We start from the raw sequence: 14,544 nt of genomic DNA, 5'->3' as shown, positions 1-14,544 counted from the left end.
CTCAAAGCATGAATCCTTCCACCTGTCAGCCTATCAAATCAAAACAAATTATATAGTTCCAAAATACAATGGTGGGTCAGGTGTTCTCATTCCAAAAAGGACCAATACATAAGAAAGAAGTAACTGGTACCAAGTAGCCCCAAACCCCAACAAGGAAAACAACAGTAAGTCTTAATCTCCCTTGACTCCATGTTCTGCAGCCTGGGCACACTGTGGCAGAAACTGGGACCTCAAGGCTTTAGAAAGCCCCAATCCAATGGCTTTGCTGCATTCAGTTCATCTAGTTCTTCTCATGGTTGGAGGCTAGAGTTTTGTGCCTGTACCTTGCTCAGGCTGGTATTGCATGTTGGTAGTTCTTCAGTCCTGGGGTCTTGGTAGTGGCCCCACTCTCATGCTTTCACTAGGGATTACCCTAGTACTGACACTCTGTGGTGGTCTAGTTAACACAGCTTCACTAGGTATAACCTTGTTGAGGGTTCTGCAGTAGCTTCACCTCTAACACTATATTTCCACTCAGAGTTGCCCTAATAAAAACTCTCTATAGTGGATTCACCCCTGCCAAAAATCTCTGTGACCCCAAACAGTCCACAACATTCTTAGAAATGAAGGTGAGAAGGCCATGTCCCTATAACTTTTGCATTCTGAATTTGTGCAGAATTCACACCCCTGAACACTGCCAAGGTTTACCACTTGCACTAGCCACAGGGTTGAGATACAGCTGGCTCTGCTTGAGTCAAAACTGGGGCAGCCAGTGAGTGCTGTGCTGGAATGATATGAGCAGATATCTGAGCTGGCTATAGGCAATGGGCTGTCCTCACATGTCCCCCCAAAACACTCTGTCTCCTAGAGCTCTGGGCCTGTGATAGAAGTGGCAGCCTCAGTTCTCTAAAATGACTTCCAGGTCTTTCTCTCCTTGTCTTGATGAAAAATATCTGGCTCCCTTCTATACATGCTAATCTCTTTAGCTAGCAAGGCCATCACTAAGCCATAACTTTCATTTGTTCTTTTTTTTTAAATATTTTTTTTTAGTTGTGGTGGATACAATGCCTTTATTTTATTTTTATGTGGTGTTAAGGATTTAACCCAGTGCCTTCCACATGTGAGGCGAGCACTCTACCACTGAGCTACAGCCCCATCCCTCATTTGTTCTTTTAAACACACATTTTCAATTCTTGGTATATAATCAAACTAATCATTTGTTCAAGAAATCTCATTCTCCTTTTATTCCTGCCTTTCCTGAAACATCCTTTCCCTTTATCCATCCAAACTCTGTCCTGTCAATTTCCTCTCTTAAAACACTTTTTAAACTATTGCTGTCTTGGGCTGGGGATATAGATCAGTTGGTAAAGTGCTTGCCTCACATGCACAAGGCCATGCGTTCAATCCCCAGCATCACCAAAAGGAAAAAAAAAATGTTGCTCTTATCTGTCTTTACTAGTTCTACCCCAATCCAGGACCTCATAATCTGTTGACTGTGTTTCTATAATACTCTTTGATCTAATCACTGTGGTGTTAATCCTGGTTGCTCAATCTTTCTCTGCAATGTAGCCAAAATGACTTAACAGACTAATCTTGATTGTTTCAGTACCCTATTTAAAATAGTTGTGCAATACACATAAAAATCTTCTTTTTATCATGGCATATAATAACTTCTTTGATTCAGTTCACATTCACCACTGTTTGACTTATTAATCAGAACTGTATACTTCCCAATACCAAACAGCTTTTACTTTCCTGCATATCTCATATTATACCATGCCACTGTCCTTGGTCATGACTTCCGTACAAACTTCTTCCTAAATACATTCATTCATCCATCCATCTATTTATGTATTTATTTATTATTGGTGCTAGGGTTTAAACCCAGGCGCACTTAATCACTAACCACATCCCCAAGCCCTTTTTATTTTGAGACGGGATCTCTCAATTTGCTAGGGGCCTCACTAAATTGCTGAGGCTGGCTTTTAACTTGTAATCCTCCTGCCTTAGCCTCCCAAACAGCTGGAATTACAGGCATGTGCCATTGCGTCTGGGCTCTAAATTCTTCCAATGGGAGAAACACCTATCCCTAATACTTCCACAGACTTATCTTTATCACTGAATTAACACTATGTATTATAATTATATATGCAAATATTTTCTCTTTTACTAAATGAGCTTGTTAAAGGTCCATATCTAACAGTGTTATTAGAATTTTTAGAATTTTTTGAAGAATTAAATTGAATGATCATTCAGGTTGGTTCCAATTTTTCCAGTTATAAATAATGCTGCAATGAACAGCTTTGTGCAAATGATATTTTTAATTTTTAAATTTTATTATGATAGATTGGAAGACAAAAGAATTACTGGGTCTAAAGACAAGAACAGTTTTTATGACTCTTCAATAACTTATGTTCATTATTTTTAATATTTAAGAAACCAAGAGGCAACCAGACTTTTAAAACACACATTCACATTTGGAATTTTTTTGCCATTCTATTAGTCATTTACTTCACGCCAATAATCCATGTCTTTCAAGAACAAGAACTAAACAATTAATATGTGAAGCTACCACAACTAATGCTTTACCTATAGACTAATCTCAACAATACTAGTTTTAAGACTACAGTTAAAATGTATAGTAAGAATTTTTTAAAAAGATTCAGAATATGAGTTGCAACATCAATAGTTTCCTATCACTGGAGAAAGAAAAGCAATCTACCAAAGTTTTGGAAATTGCCAGAAAGAAATGCACAGCATTATCGAAAAATATCAAACAAAAGTTTGTCTTAAGCAAATTCTATCCAAGGAAAAAGCAAAGATAACATCACACTACATTTTCTAAAAATCTAAAAGTTACTTGCATCAAGGACTGGCAAATTCTAAAGGTAGAGTTGGACAGATGTGACAAACACCATACTGCCCATGAAGACTATATATACTACCTTTGCTAGATCTTTGATAGTCTGGCAACTCCTGCTCTAAATTAATAGAAAAGAAAGCATTATGGCTGGGGTTGTGGCTCAGTGGTAGAGCGCTTGCTTAGCATGTGTGAGGCACTGGGTTTGATTCTCAGCACTGCACATAAATAAGTAAAACAAAGGTCCATTGAAAAATAAAACATATTTTTTTAAAAAAGCATTTATTACTACTGTTTTGAAAAAATGCTTATAATGAAGAACAAAAATTGCACATAAAGTCCTCTCCCCCGCCTTTTTTTTTTTTTGGGTACTGGGGAATTGATTGAGACCATGAATGTTCTGACACTGAGCTACACCCCCAGTCTTTTTCATTTTTATTTTATTTTTTGTCTTGAGACAGGATCTTGCTAAATTGCTGAGGCTGGCCTAGAACTTGTGATTATTCTGCCTAATCTCCTAAGTAGCTAGGATTACAGGTGTGTGCCATCATGCCCAGCTTTTTTCACTTCTTTGCTTGTTCTTCTAAGGGTCTGTTTCATTCATTCAAACCCACAGTCCTGTCCCGCAGATTGCCCTCCTCACAGGTTCTTAGCTCTCTTCTTTAATATATTCGGATGTAACTGACAATAATAAATCTCCCCTCCATGCTGGTCTGACCCAAGTAAAGATGTAAACGGTTCCAGAAAATAAATAAATAAATAAAGACATAAAATGGAAGAAAAGTTAGGAGTAACCAGGATGAATAAAGGTGCACACTTGGGAGGGAAGGTTAATAATTGAGAGTATTGTAGAGAATGGATGACAATGTGATTAAAATTACCACACAAATATTCTGGGAGGAAAAAAAAAAAAAGCAGCAAATAAAAGTAAAAAGTAAAACCAAATTATTTTTAAAATACAGAAAATTAGCACATTTAAAAAGCACAAAAATCTATAAATATCACTCCTTTAACAAAGCCTTCTATTTACCTATCCAAACAGGCAAAGAGTCCAGATTTTCCTCCTACGGCACAAAGTACTTTGGGAGCACAGCGAGGTCGCGTCATCAAGACTGTCTGATGAGAGAGTCTATGTTCAGGCATAAAGTGGTACTTTAAAGCTTCATTCAAAAGATGTTTACAAGTGCGATCATCACGAATAAGATGATTTGCTTCATATAGCCTAGTGAGAAACTTAACACTCAGCAATGGTAATCGTACACTGTTTAGTAGCTGTGCTAAGTATTTCTGGCGTTCTTGTACATCATACTTGATCCAAGACTCTAATGCATAAAAAACAGTTTCTTCAGTAGCTACATTCAAACAGTCATTGGAAACAATTTCATCCAAATCTGCATGTGTAAGCTCAAAAAACTCTTCTGTCTGGCATACAGCTTCAAAATTCTGGCATATGTATTTAGTGGCTGCCAAATAAAGGTCATGGCAACCATATGTCTCTGCAAAACGAGATATTCCAATACAGTTCCCAGGATCAAGCTGGCTTTCAAGAAATGCACAACATTCTTTCAGGACAAGTTTTATCTGAAGTAGGTTTGCTGCTGGAAGAAGAGATTCAACTGTATCCTGAGAAATAAAAACAGTCCCTGTATAGGCATATTCCACAATGGCCTGGAGAGCAGTTTCATCAATGGATTGAAATTCAACCTCACTGTTTTCTTTTTCAGAAAGGTTTCCAGTGAACATAGCTTTGAAATACGGGCTGATGCTGGCAAGTACCACTTTGTGAGCATAAATTTTAACATCACCTACACGAAGAATGATGTCACAGAGTTCGTGGTGCTGACGAAGAAGATTCAAGCCCTGAAGAAGTTGTTCAGAATGTAAGTGGGCTAAGTTAGCAAGCATGTAGGTCGGGGATGTGTGGTCCATCTACAGAAAAACAAAAGCATGGACAGTTACTTCAAAATAATCATGCCAGTATGATTCTTTGTTTTAAATAGTACAATGAAAATCAGATTTATTGTTCATTTTCCTGTATTCTTTGGGTTTTAAAATACTTAATATTAGAACATAAGCTTTCAGAGTTAGAAGGGATTTAATAGTCATATAATTCAACTCCTTTCTTGCAAGATGGAGACCCAAAATGTTAAATACACTATGTTCCAAGCCATGAAAATCTCTGGACAATGGACTTTTAGATCAAAACTCTGCCAAAAACACTGTTCCTTCAACAAATTCAAGTCTGAGCCAGGGAAACAAAATGCTAAGGTGTCAGGGGAACCTTGTTTACAGCAAAATTAAGTTTTGAAACAACACTATCTATTTGGCTATTTTCTTAATATTAGTAACTGTAATTGGAAAAAAAATTCATGTTAATTCAAAAACTTTACAACAAAATTCAAAACTTATAAGAATGTAGACGACACAATGAAGACAGTAAGAAATCATAAGCAGAACATTCAAAAAATATGGGATAGTATAAAAAGACCAAATTTAAGAGTTACTGGGATAGAGGAAGGCATAGAGTTCCAAAACAAAGGAATTGAACAATCTATTCAATGAAATAATACCAGAAAATTCTCCAAACATGAATAATGAATTGGAAAACCAAATACAAGAGGCTTACAGGATGCCAAAAGTACAAAATCACAACAGATCCACACCAAGGCACATTATAATAAAAATGTCTAGCATACAGAATAAGGAGAGAATTTTAAAAGCCATGAGAGAAAGGAATCAGAATACATATAGGGGGAAACCAATTAAGTTATAAGCAGATTTTTCAACCCAGACCTTGAAAGCTAGAAGATCCTGGAACAACATATACCAAACTGTGAAAGAAAATGGACGTCATCCAAGAATCTTGTATCCAACAAAATTAAGCTTTAGATTTGATGATGAAATAAAAACCTTCCATGATAAACAAAAGTTAAAATAATTTACAACTAGAAAGCCCACACTACAGAACATCCTTGGCAAAATATTCCATGAAGAAAAAACAAAAAACAACGAAGAAAATCAGCAGAGAGGTATTACACTAAAGAAATAACTAATCAAAGGAGAAACTAAGTAAAGTTAAATACCAAAATAAACCAAAAATGGCTGGGAATACAAGTCATGTCTCAATAATAACACAAGATTGTTAATGGCATAAACTCACCAAAAGATATAGATTAGCAGATTGGATCAAAAACCAAAAAAGACCCAACAATATGCTGCCCTCCAAAAGACTCATCTCATAGGAAAAGACAGCCACAGACTAAAGGTGAAAGGTTGGGAAAAATCACACCACTCACATGGACTGTGGAAGCAAGCAGGGGTTTCCATCATCATATTAAATGAAGGAGATTTCAAGCTAAAATCAATCAAAGGGATAAAGAAGGTCATTTCATATTGCTCAAGGGAACCATACACCAACAAGATTTAACAATTATAAATATATATGCCCCAAATAATGGAGCATCTACATTCATCAAACAAACTCTTCTCAAGTTCAAGAGTCAAACAGACCACAACACAATAATTCTGGGTAATGTTAACATACCTTTTTCACCACTGCATAGATCTTCTAAACAAAAGCTGAACAAAGAAACTCAATATAGAACTAAATAATACAATCAATAACTTAGACTTAACTGACATATATTGAATATTTTATCCTTCAACGAGTGAATACGCTTTCTTCTCAGCACCACATGGATCCTTCTCTAAAACAGACTATACAGTATGCCACAAAGCAACTCTTAGCAAATACAAAAAAGTAGAGATACTACCCTGCATTCTATCAGATTACTCAAAATGAAATTAGAAATCAATGATAAAATAAAAAATAAAAGCTACTCCAACACCTGGAGACTAAATAATATGCTACCGAATGAACAATGGATTGCAAAAGACATCAAGGAGGAGATTTGAAAATTCTTAGAGGTAAATGAGAACACTGATACAACTTATTGAAATCTCTAAGACACTACAAAGGCAGCTCTAAGAGGAAAGTTCATTGCATGGAGTGCATTCTTCAAAGAAGAAAAAGTCAACAGATAAATGACTTAACATTACATCTCAAAGCCCTAGAAAAAGAAGAACAAACCAACACCAAAAGCAGAAGACAGGAAATAATTAAAATCAGAGCTCAAATCAATGAAATTGAAACAAAAGAAATAACTGAAAAAACTGACAGAACAAAAAGTTGGTTCTTTGAAAAAAATAAATAAAATTGACAAACCCTTAGCCATGCTAACGAGGAGGAGAGAGAGAATTCAAATTACTTACACGATGAAAAAGGAAATATCATGACAGACACTACAGAAATAAAGAAGGTAATTAAAAATTATTTTGAAAACTTGTACTCCAATAAAATAGAAAATATCAAAGGCATCAACAAATTTCTAGAGTCCTATAATTTGCCCAAATTGAGTCAGGATATACACAATCTAAACAGATCAATTTCAAGCAATGATGTAGAAGACACCATCAGAAGCCTACCAACCAAGAGAATCCCAGGACCGGATGGATACACAGCTGAGTTCTACAACACCTTTAAAGAAGAACTAATACCAACACTCTTCAATTTATTTCAGGAAATAGAAAAAGAGGGCCACACCAGTGGCCTCATAGAATGAGCACTTCCAAACTCATTCTATGAGGCCAATATCACCTTGATTCCAAAACCAGTGACATCAGAGCAAGCAAACTTCAGACCAATATCTCTAATAAATATAGATGCAAAATTATCAATAAAATTCTCGCAAAACGAATACAAAAACATATCAAAACGATAGTGCACCACGATCAAGTGGGATTCATCCCAGGCATGCAAGGTTGGTTCAACATACAGAAATCAATAAATGTAATTCATTACATCAATGGGCTTAAAGAATCATATGATTACCTCAATAGATGCAGAAAAAGCATTCGACAAAACACAGCACCCCTTTCATGTTCAAAACATTAGAAAAACTAGGGATAACAGGAACATATCTCAACATTGTAAAAGCTATCTATGCTAATCCCCAGGCCAACATCATTCTATATGGAGAAAAAGTGAAAGCATTCCTTCTAAAAACTAGAACAAGACAGGGATGCCCTCTTTCACCACTTTTATTTAACATAGTTCTTGAAACACTGACCAGAGCAATTAGACGAAAGAAATTAAAGGAATACAGATAGGAAAAGAAGAACTCAAATTAGCACTATTTGCTGACGATATAATTCTATACCTAGAAGACCCAAAAATTTCACCAGAAAAATTCTAGAACTAGTAAATGAATTCAGCAAAGTAGCAGGATATAAAATCAACACCCATAAATCAAACACGTGTATGTACATCAGTGGCAAATCCTCTGAAAGGGAAACAAGAAAAACTACCCCATTTATAATAGCCTTAAAAAATAAAATAAAATACTTGAAAATCAACTTAACAAAAGAGGTTACAATAAAATGTCATGAAAACTACATAAGGAAAACATAACCTCTATAATGAAAACTACAGAACGCTAAAGAAAGAAAGCAAAGAAAATCTTAAAAGATACAAAGATCTCCCTTGATCTTGGATAGGCAGAATTAATATTGTCAAAATGACCATACTACCAAAAGCACTATACAGATTTAATGCAATTCCAATCAAAATCCCAGTGGTACTCCTCATAGAAATAGAAAGAGCAGTCATTAAATTCATCTGGAAAAATCAAAGACCCAAAATACCTAAAGCAATCCTCAGCAAGAAGAGTGAAGCAGGTAGCATATACCAGACCTTAAACTATACTACAGAACAATAATAACAAAAAACAGCATGGTGTTGGCACCAAAAGAGACTTGTAGACTAATGGTACAGAATAGAGGACAAAGAAACAAACCCACAGATTACAGTTATCTTATATTAGACAAAAGCACAAAAACACACATTGGAGAAAAGATAGCATTTTCAACAAACAGTGCTGGGAAAATTGAAAATCCATATGCAACAAAATGAAATTAAGCCCCTATCTCTCACCATGCACAAAACTCAAAGTGAATCAAAGACCTAGGAATTAAACCAGAGATACTGTACGTAATAGAGAAAAAGTAGGCCCAAATCTCCATCATGTTAGATTAGGCCCTGATTTCCTTAGTAAGACTCCTGTAGCACAAGAATTAAAATCAAGAATCAATAAATGGGATAGATTCAAACTAAAAAGCTTCTTCTCAGCAAAAGAAACAGTGACGTGAGTAGAGAGCCTACATTTGGGGAGCAAATTTTTACCACATGCATATCAGATACAGCACTAACCTCTAGGATATATAAATAACTCAAAAATCTTAACACCAAAAAAACAAATAACTCAATCAATAAATGGGCCAAGGAACCGAACAGATACTTCTCAGAAGGTGATATACAATTAATCAATAAATATGTGAAAAAATGTTCAACATCTCTAGCAATTAGAGAAATGCAAATCAAAACTACTCTAAGATTTCATCTCACTCCAGTCAGAATGGCAGCTATTAAGAATACAAACAACAATAAGTGTTTGCAAGAATGTGGGGAAAAAGGCACACTCATACACTGTTGACCGGATTGCAAATTGGTGCAGCCAATATGAAAAGCAGTATGGATATTCCTTGGAAAACTGGGAATGGAATCACCATTTGACCCGGCTATCCCACTCCTCGGTCTATACCCAAAGGACTTAAAAACAGCATGCTACGGGACACAGACACATCAATAGCAGCACTATTCCCAAGAGCTAAACTGTGGAAACAACCTAGATGCCCTTCAGTAGATGAATGGATAAAGAAAATGTGTTATATAATACAATGGAATATTATTCAGCATTAAAAGAGAATAAAATCATAGCATTTGCAGGTAAATGAATGGAGCTGGAGAATATAATGCTAAGTGAAGTTAGCCAATCCCCAAAAAACAAATGCCAAATGTTTTCTCTGCTATAAGGTTGTTGATTCATGATGGGGTTGGTAGGGGGAGCATTTGAGGATTAGGTGAACACTAGATAGGGCAAAGAGGTAGGAGAGGACAGGAGGGGGTATAGGGGTAGGAAAGACAGTGGAATGAGATGGATATCATTACCCTGTGTACATGTATGAAGACACAAATGGTGTTAACTCTACATTGTGTACAACCAGAGATATGAAGAATTGTGCTCTGTATGTATAATATGAATTGTAATGCATTCTGTTGTCATATATAACAAATTAGAATAAATAAAAATTTAAAAATTCAATACTTTAAGAAAGGTATCATTACTGTCAATTTATTCAACAACAAAATTATTATGAACAGAACCCAAAGTTCTATATTGAAGGCAATTTAGGTGAGCCTTCTAATCAACACTGTAGCCACTCAACTCTTAATTATAAATTCAGATTATGTACAGTCTGTTTACAACTTTGGAACACAAAGAAGAATAAAAATAGAAGATCAGAAAAATGAATGAAAAAGAAGAAAAAGTACAAAGACAATAAGTACCGTGTTAGCCTAAAAAAGCTCTCTATATCCTAATCCCTGAAAACTATGAATGGTACTTAACATGGTGAAAAAGGACTATGTACATGCTATTAAGAATTCTGAGATGGGAATATTATACTGAATAATACCAAAGGACCCTAAAAGTAATCAACATGTACTTTTATAAGAAGACAGAGTGGGAGATTTGACACAGACAAGGAAAAGGTTTTATGACTATGGAGGCAGAGAATGGAATGCTGACAGCCACCAGAAGCTTAAAGTCCACTAACACTAATTTCATACTTCTGGGATCCAGAACTGTGAAATAATAAATTTCTGTTGTTTTAAGCAACTGAGTTTGTGGTAATTTGTTACAGCAGCCATAAGAAATTAATACATAGATATTTCACAATGGATCAAAACAGCTGCTTAGAACAGACAAAAGGAACATTAAGACATCTATATAACATGAGTTGTTCCCTGTTTCTTTCACTTACACCTAAAACACAAATCAGGGTGAGAAAAGTAAAGTAGAAGATTTGGTTCCAATTTTATTTATTTATTTATTTGTTTTCTGTGATACTAGGAATCAAATCCAGGGGTATAATACCACTGAGCTACCCCTTTTCATTTTTTGAGACAACACTAAGTTGAGTCTCCCTAAGTTACTCTGGCTGGTCTTGAACTTGTGATCCTTTTACTTTAGCCTCCCAAGTAGCTGGGATTACAGGCATGCATCACCATGCCTGGCTTTGTTCCTATTTTAAAAGCATCACAAAATTAATCACACTATTAAATAATATTGCACTATTAAATCACACTATTCAATAATATAAATACTGGTAGGACTCACAGATATGAGTATAGCACTTCACAGCTATTATGTTTTTAAGCAGAAAAATCCAAATATTGAAATGTTTATCTTGGTCAATAATTTCATTATTTCAAATCTCCCGCTGAATTTGAAATCAATTAATAAGGTATGTGGGGCTGGGGTGTGGCTCAGCGGTAGAGCATTTGCTTAGAATGTATGAGGCTCTGGGTTCGATTCTCAGCACTATATATAACTTAAAAAATTAGTAAGATATGTTAATATGGCCATCTTACAGCTGACATCATCCTCCCAGTCTGATCTCTCCTAGTAATACTAAAACACATCTACCAAAATAATTCTCAAAGCATTATTTCAAACATGGTATGAACAAGTATGAAGATACTTCTTGGTAGTGACTTTCTTTCAGAAAAAAATACAGGTACTGTAAGGTATTAAGTTTAGATCTGGATATATTATATTATTGACTACAGTGTTGACTTTTGAAAGATTCCTTTAGCCTCAAAAGTTAATATCTAGACTGAAAAGTGAAGAATGAACAATAGGAAAGGCAAGAAATTAGGTGGTTGTATAAAGAAAGCAATCCTACCTATTTATATGCAGTTAATTTTACCTTCTCTCACCTTCAATTTCTTCATCTACAAAATGAGATCACAATAATAAGTCAAGGTTTTTGAGGATCAAATCAAATAATGAAAACAATAAAATGTGAGTTAAGAGTGTACTATGAGTTAAAGGGTACAACAGTAAGGCAATTGGAGAGAAAAGATAACTAATTTCCATCCTAACTGGTCATTAGGTGGAATTGGCACATTTCTTAGTCTATTAAATTTTTCATTCATAAAATAATAATATGCCTAATCCATCTCAGAAAGTTACATGTAAGTGATCTAGTAAAACAAAGTTCCATACAACTTGAGGTGCTAATAGAGCACTTAAGTCTTACTTTCTTTCCATGATCTCTTTTACTAATTTCTGTCTTTCCCATAATGAACTTTCACTCTATAATGCTTACATAATTACTATAGCTCTATATAAAACTTGCTATCTCCCAAATATCTTACCACATGCTAAATTTTGTCTGTAACCTTTTTCCCCTTTCATACTCCTTACTTCAGACCCCCAATTCTCAAAAGAACAGTGCCCCTGAGTTTAATCACATGTACAGGGATAGACTTTTACCTTTGTCTAAAAGTCTATCCCTGTACATGCAATTAGTTTAATTATGTGTTACTGTTTTATAAAACATACCCCCTTTATCTCTCATTTATCTGATTTAACAAGAATAATAATATTCAGACTGTAAAGTGAAGAATGGACAGGAAAGGTGAACTGATATGGAAAATTAGATGGTTCAAAAAGAAGATCGCTACTTTATAAGTTCATCTCTCTCTCAGATTAAACAATTATGCTCCAAAATATTTAAAAGAACCTATAAAAAGGCATGTGGCATACACGTGTAATCCCAGCAACTAAGGATCACAAATTCAATGCCAGCGTGGGAGCCTTAACCAGACCCTGTCAATCAATTAATCAATCAATCAATTGGACTGGAGATGTAACTCAGTGGTAAAGTACCCTTCAGGTCAATCCCTAGCATCAGACACTGGACACAATTTCAAAAACAAGATAGTATATTCCATAATTTGGTAAGATTGAAGTTAACTTCAGATAACATTCTAAAATTATTATTTTTTTTAAATTCTAAAATTATTAAGGACTTGATCTGTGAATAGATCTCTAAGACTAGTACGGATAGGCTAATAATAATAAGACATGTCATAGGCTAACCTTGTTTCTTTTTTCAACGTGCTTGAACTTGTAGATCAGGAAAGTACCCTAGATGTTTTAACTGAATGTCAGTGAAAAAAAAAAAATTTTTTTTTTTTTTTAAGTACTGGAGATTTAACCCAGGAACAATTTACCACTTAGCTACATCTCCAGACCTTTTTGTTTTTTACATTATTTTGAGGTTAGGGTCTCACTAAGTTGCTTATAGGCCTCACTAAGTTGCTGAGGCTGGCCATGAATATGCAATCCTCTTGTCTTAGTCTCCCAAGCCACTGGGATTACAGGTGTGCACCATCATGCTGGGCTAGTACAGAATTTTATAAAGACTCACAATTTTTTGAGAATAAAACTAAAAATTAGAAATATAGTTCATTTAGCTAAATTAGCAACTGGTTGAACAACTAAGAGTAAACTACACTTAATGGAATGAGGACTAGAGGAATGTTCTAGTGATATGCTATGAGATCAAGATGAAAATACTCAGGGTATGCTCTTGTGCTTTATAGATACCATGAAGTTGCAAAGGACAGCAAAAATTGGACAACAAAATGAGGATCCAAAAAGACCTGATATCTAATAAGAAATTTAAGAGGCATAAATGTAAACATTCTATAGTAGATTCCAAAGCAACTATACAAGTATAGAATAGGAGAGAAATAATTCATCTGTAGTACACCTGCGGTACATAAGTTTAGGGATTTTAATTTTAGTACTACTTTAATACAATAAGCTTATGTAGGTTTAAGCTGTATTAATACACTATAATACATAAAACTTAAAGAGAGGAGATATTTTCACTTTGTTTTGTAAATGTCATGCCACATCCAGAGAACAGATTTAGTGATCATCTTTTAAAAGGGATCCAAATTCAATACCTAGGAAAGAGAAGAAATTCAAATTATGTCTTATGAGTAATGGAACCGGGGCTACTCTGGAGAAAGGGAGATCTGAGGGTTATCATGAGAAAAATGAAGGAATGAAAATTTCATCATCATCATCATCATCATCATCACCACCACCACCACCACATAGGGTTAATTGAGTTTACACATACAAAATACTTAGAATACTGCCTATCGCTTAGGAAAACCTAGATGAACATTAGTTATCTTAGCACTACTGATTTTTTCAAGTTGTTTACTTAAGTGGTATTCAGCTTTCTATATTACCTTATCTCTCATTACTAGATTTCTGGGCTGGGGATAAAGTTCAGTGGTTCAGCATTTGCTTAGCATGCGTAAGGCCATAGATTCAATCTCCAGCAATGCAAAAGAGAAAGAAAAAAGAAATCCACTGTACTACTGATATAACACAAACTATTACAGAATTGTTGATTCTCAAATCAAGTCAATGAGTTATGGTTAGATTCATTTTTAATATAAAAAGGAACCATAGTGCCAGGTGCAGTGATACACGCCTGTAATCACAGTGGCAGGAGGATTGTGAGTTCAAAGCCAGCCTCAGCAAGAGGAACGTGCTAAGCAACTCAGTGAGATCCTGTCTAAATAAAATACAAAATAGGGCTGGGGATGTGGCTCAGTGGTTGAGTGCCCCTGAGTTTAATCCCTGACCAAAAATTAAAAAAGACTACATTAATAGATCTTTAATAAACTAGTTTTTGTTTGTTCAATTCAAAAC

At 35.0% G+C, this 14,544-nt stretch overlaps 1 protein-coding gene across 6 annotated transcripts in view; it reads right to left on the bottom strand.

Moving 5' to 3' along the window:
- Positions 1–14,544, bottom strand: part of KLHL28 (kelch like family member 28) — a 36,914-nt gene that overhangs the window by 10,823 nt on the left and 11,547 nt on the right. For 4 of the 6 annotated variants that reach the window (XR_014021446.1, XM_081289926.1, XM_081289930.1 and 1 more), the window contains one exon: positions 3,870–4,768. Coding sequence is in view for 5 of the 6 variants with exons in the window: in XM_081289926.1 (XP_081146052.1) it covers positions 3,870–4,768 (899 nt within the window). In the remaining variant the exon portion in view is untranslated. Of the gene's footprint in view, positions 1–3,869; positions 4,769–11,704; positions 11,754–12,906; positions 12,939–14,544 lie in introns of those variants that run through there. The other 2 variants (XM_081289929.1, XM_081289928.1) reach the window with 2 other exon arrangements.

The sequence above is a fragment of the Spermophilus citellus genome (genome assembly GCF_964194105.1).
Source record: "Spermophilus citellus genome assembly, chromosome: 4".
Lineage (NCBI taxonomy): Eukaryota > Metazoa > Chordata > Mammalia > Rodentia > Sciuridae > Spermophilus > Spermophilus citellus.
This window is presented reverse-complemented; position numbering and strand designations above follow the sequence as displayed.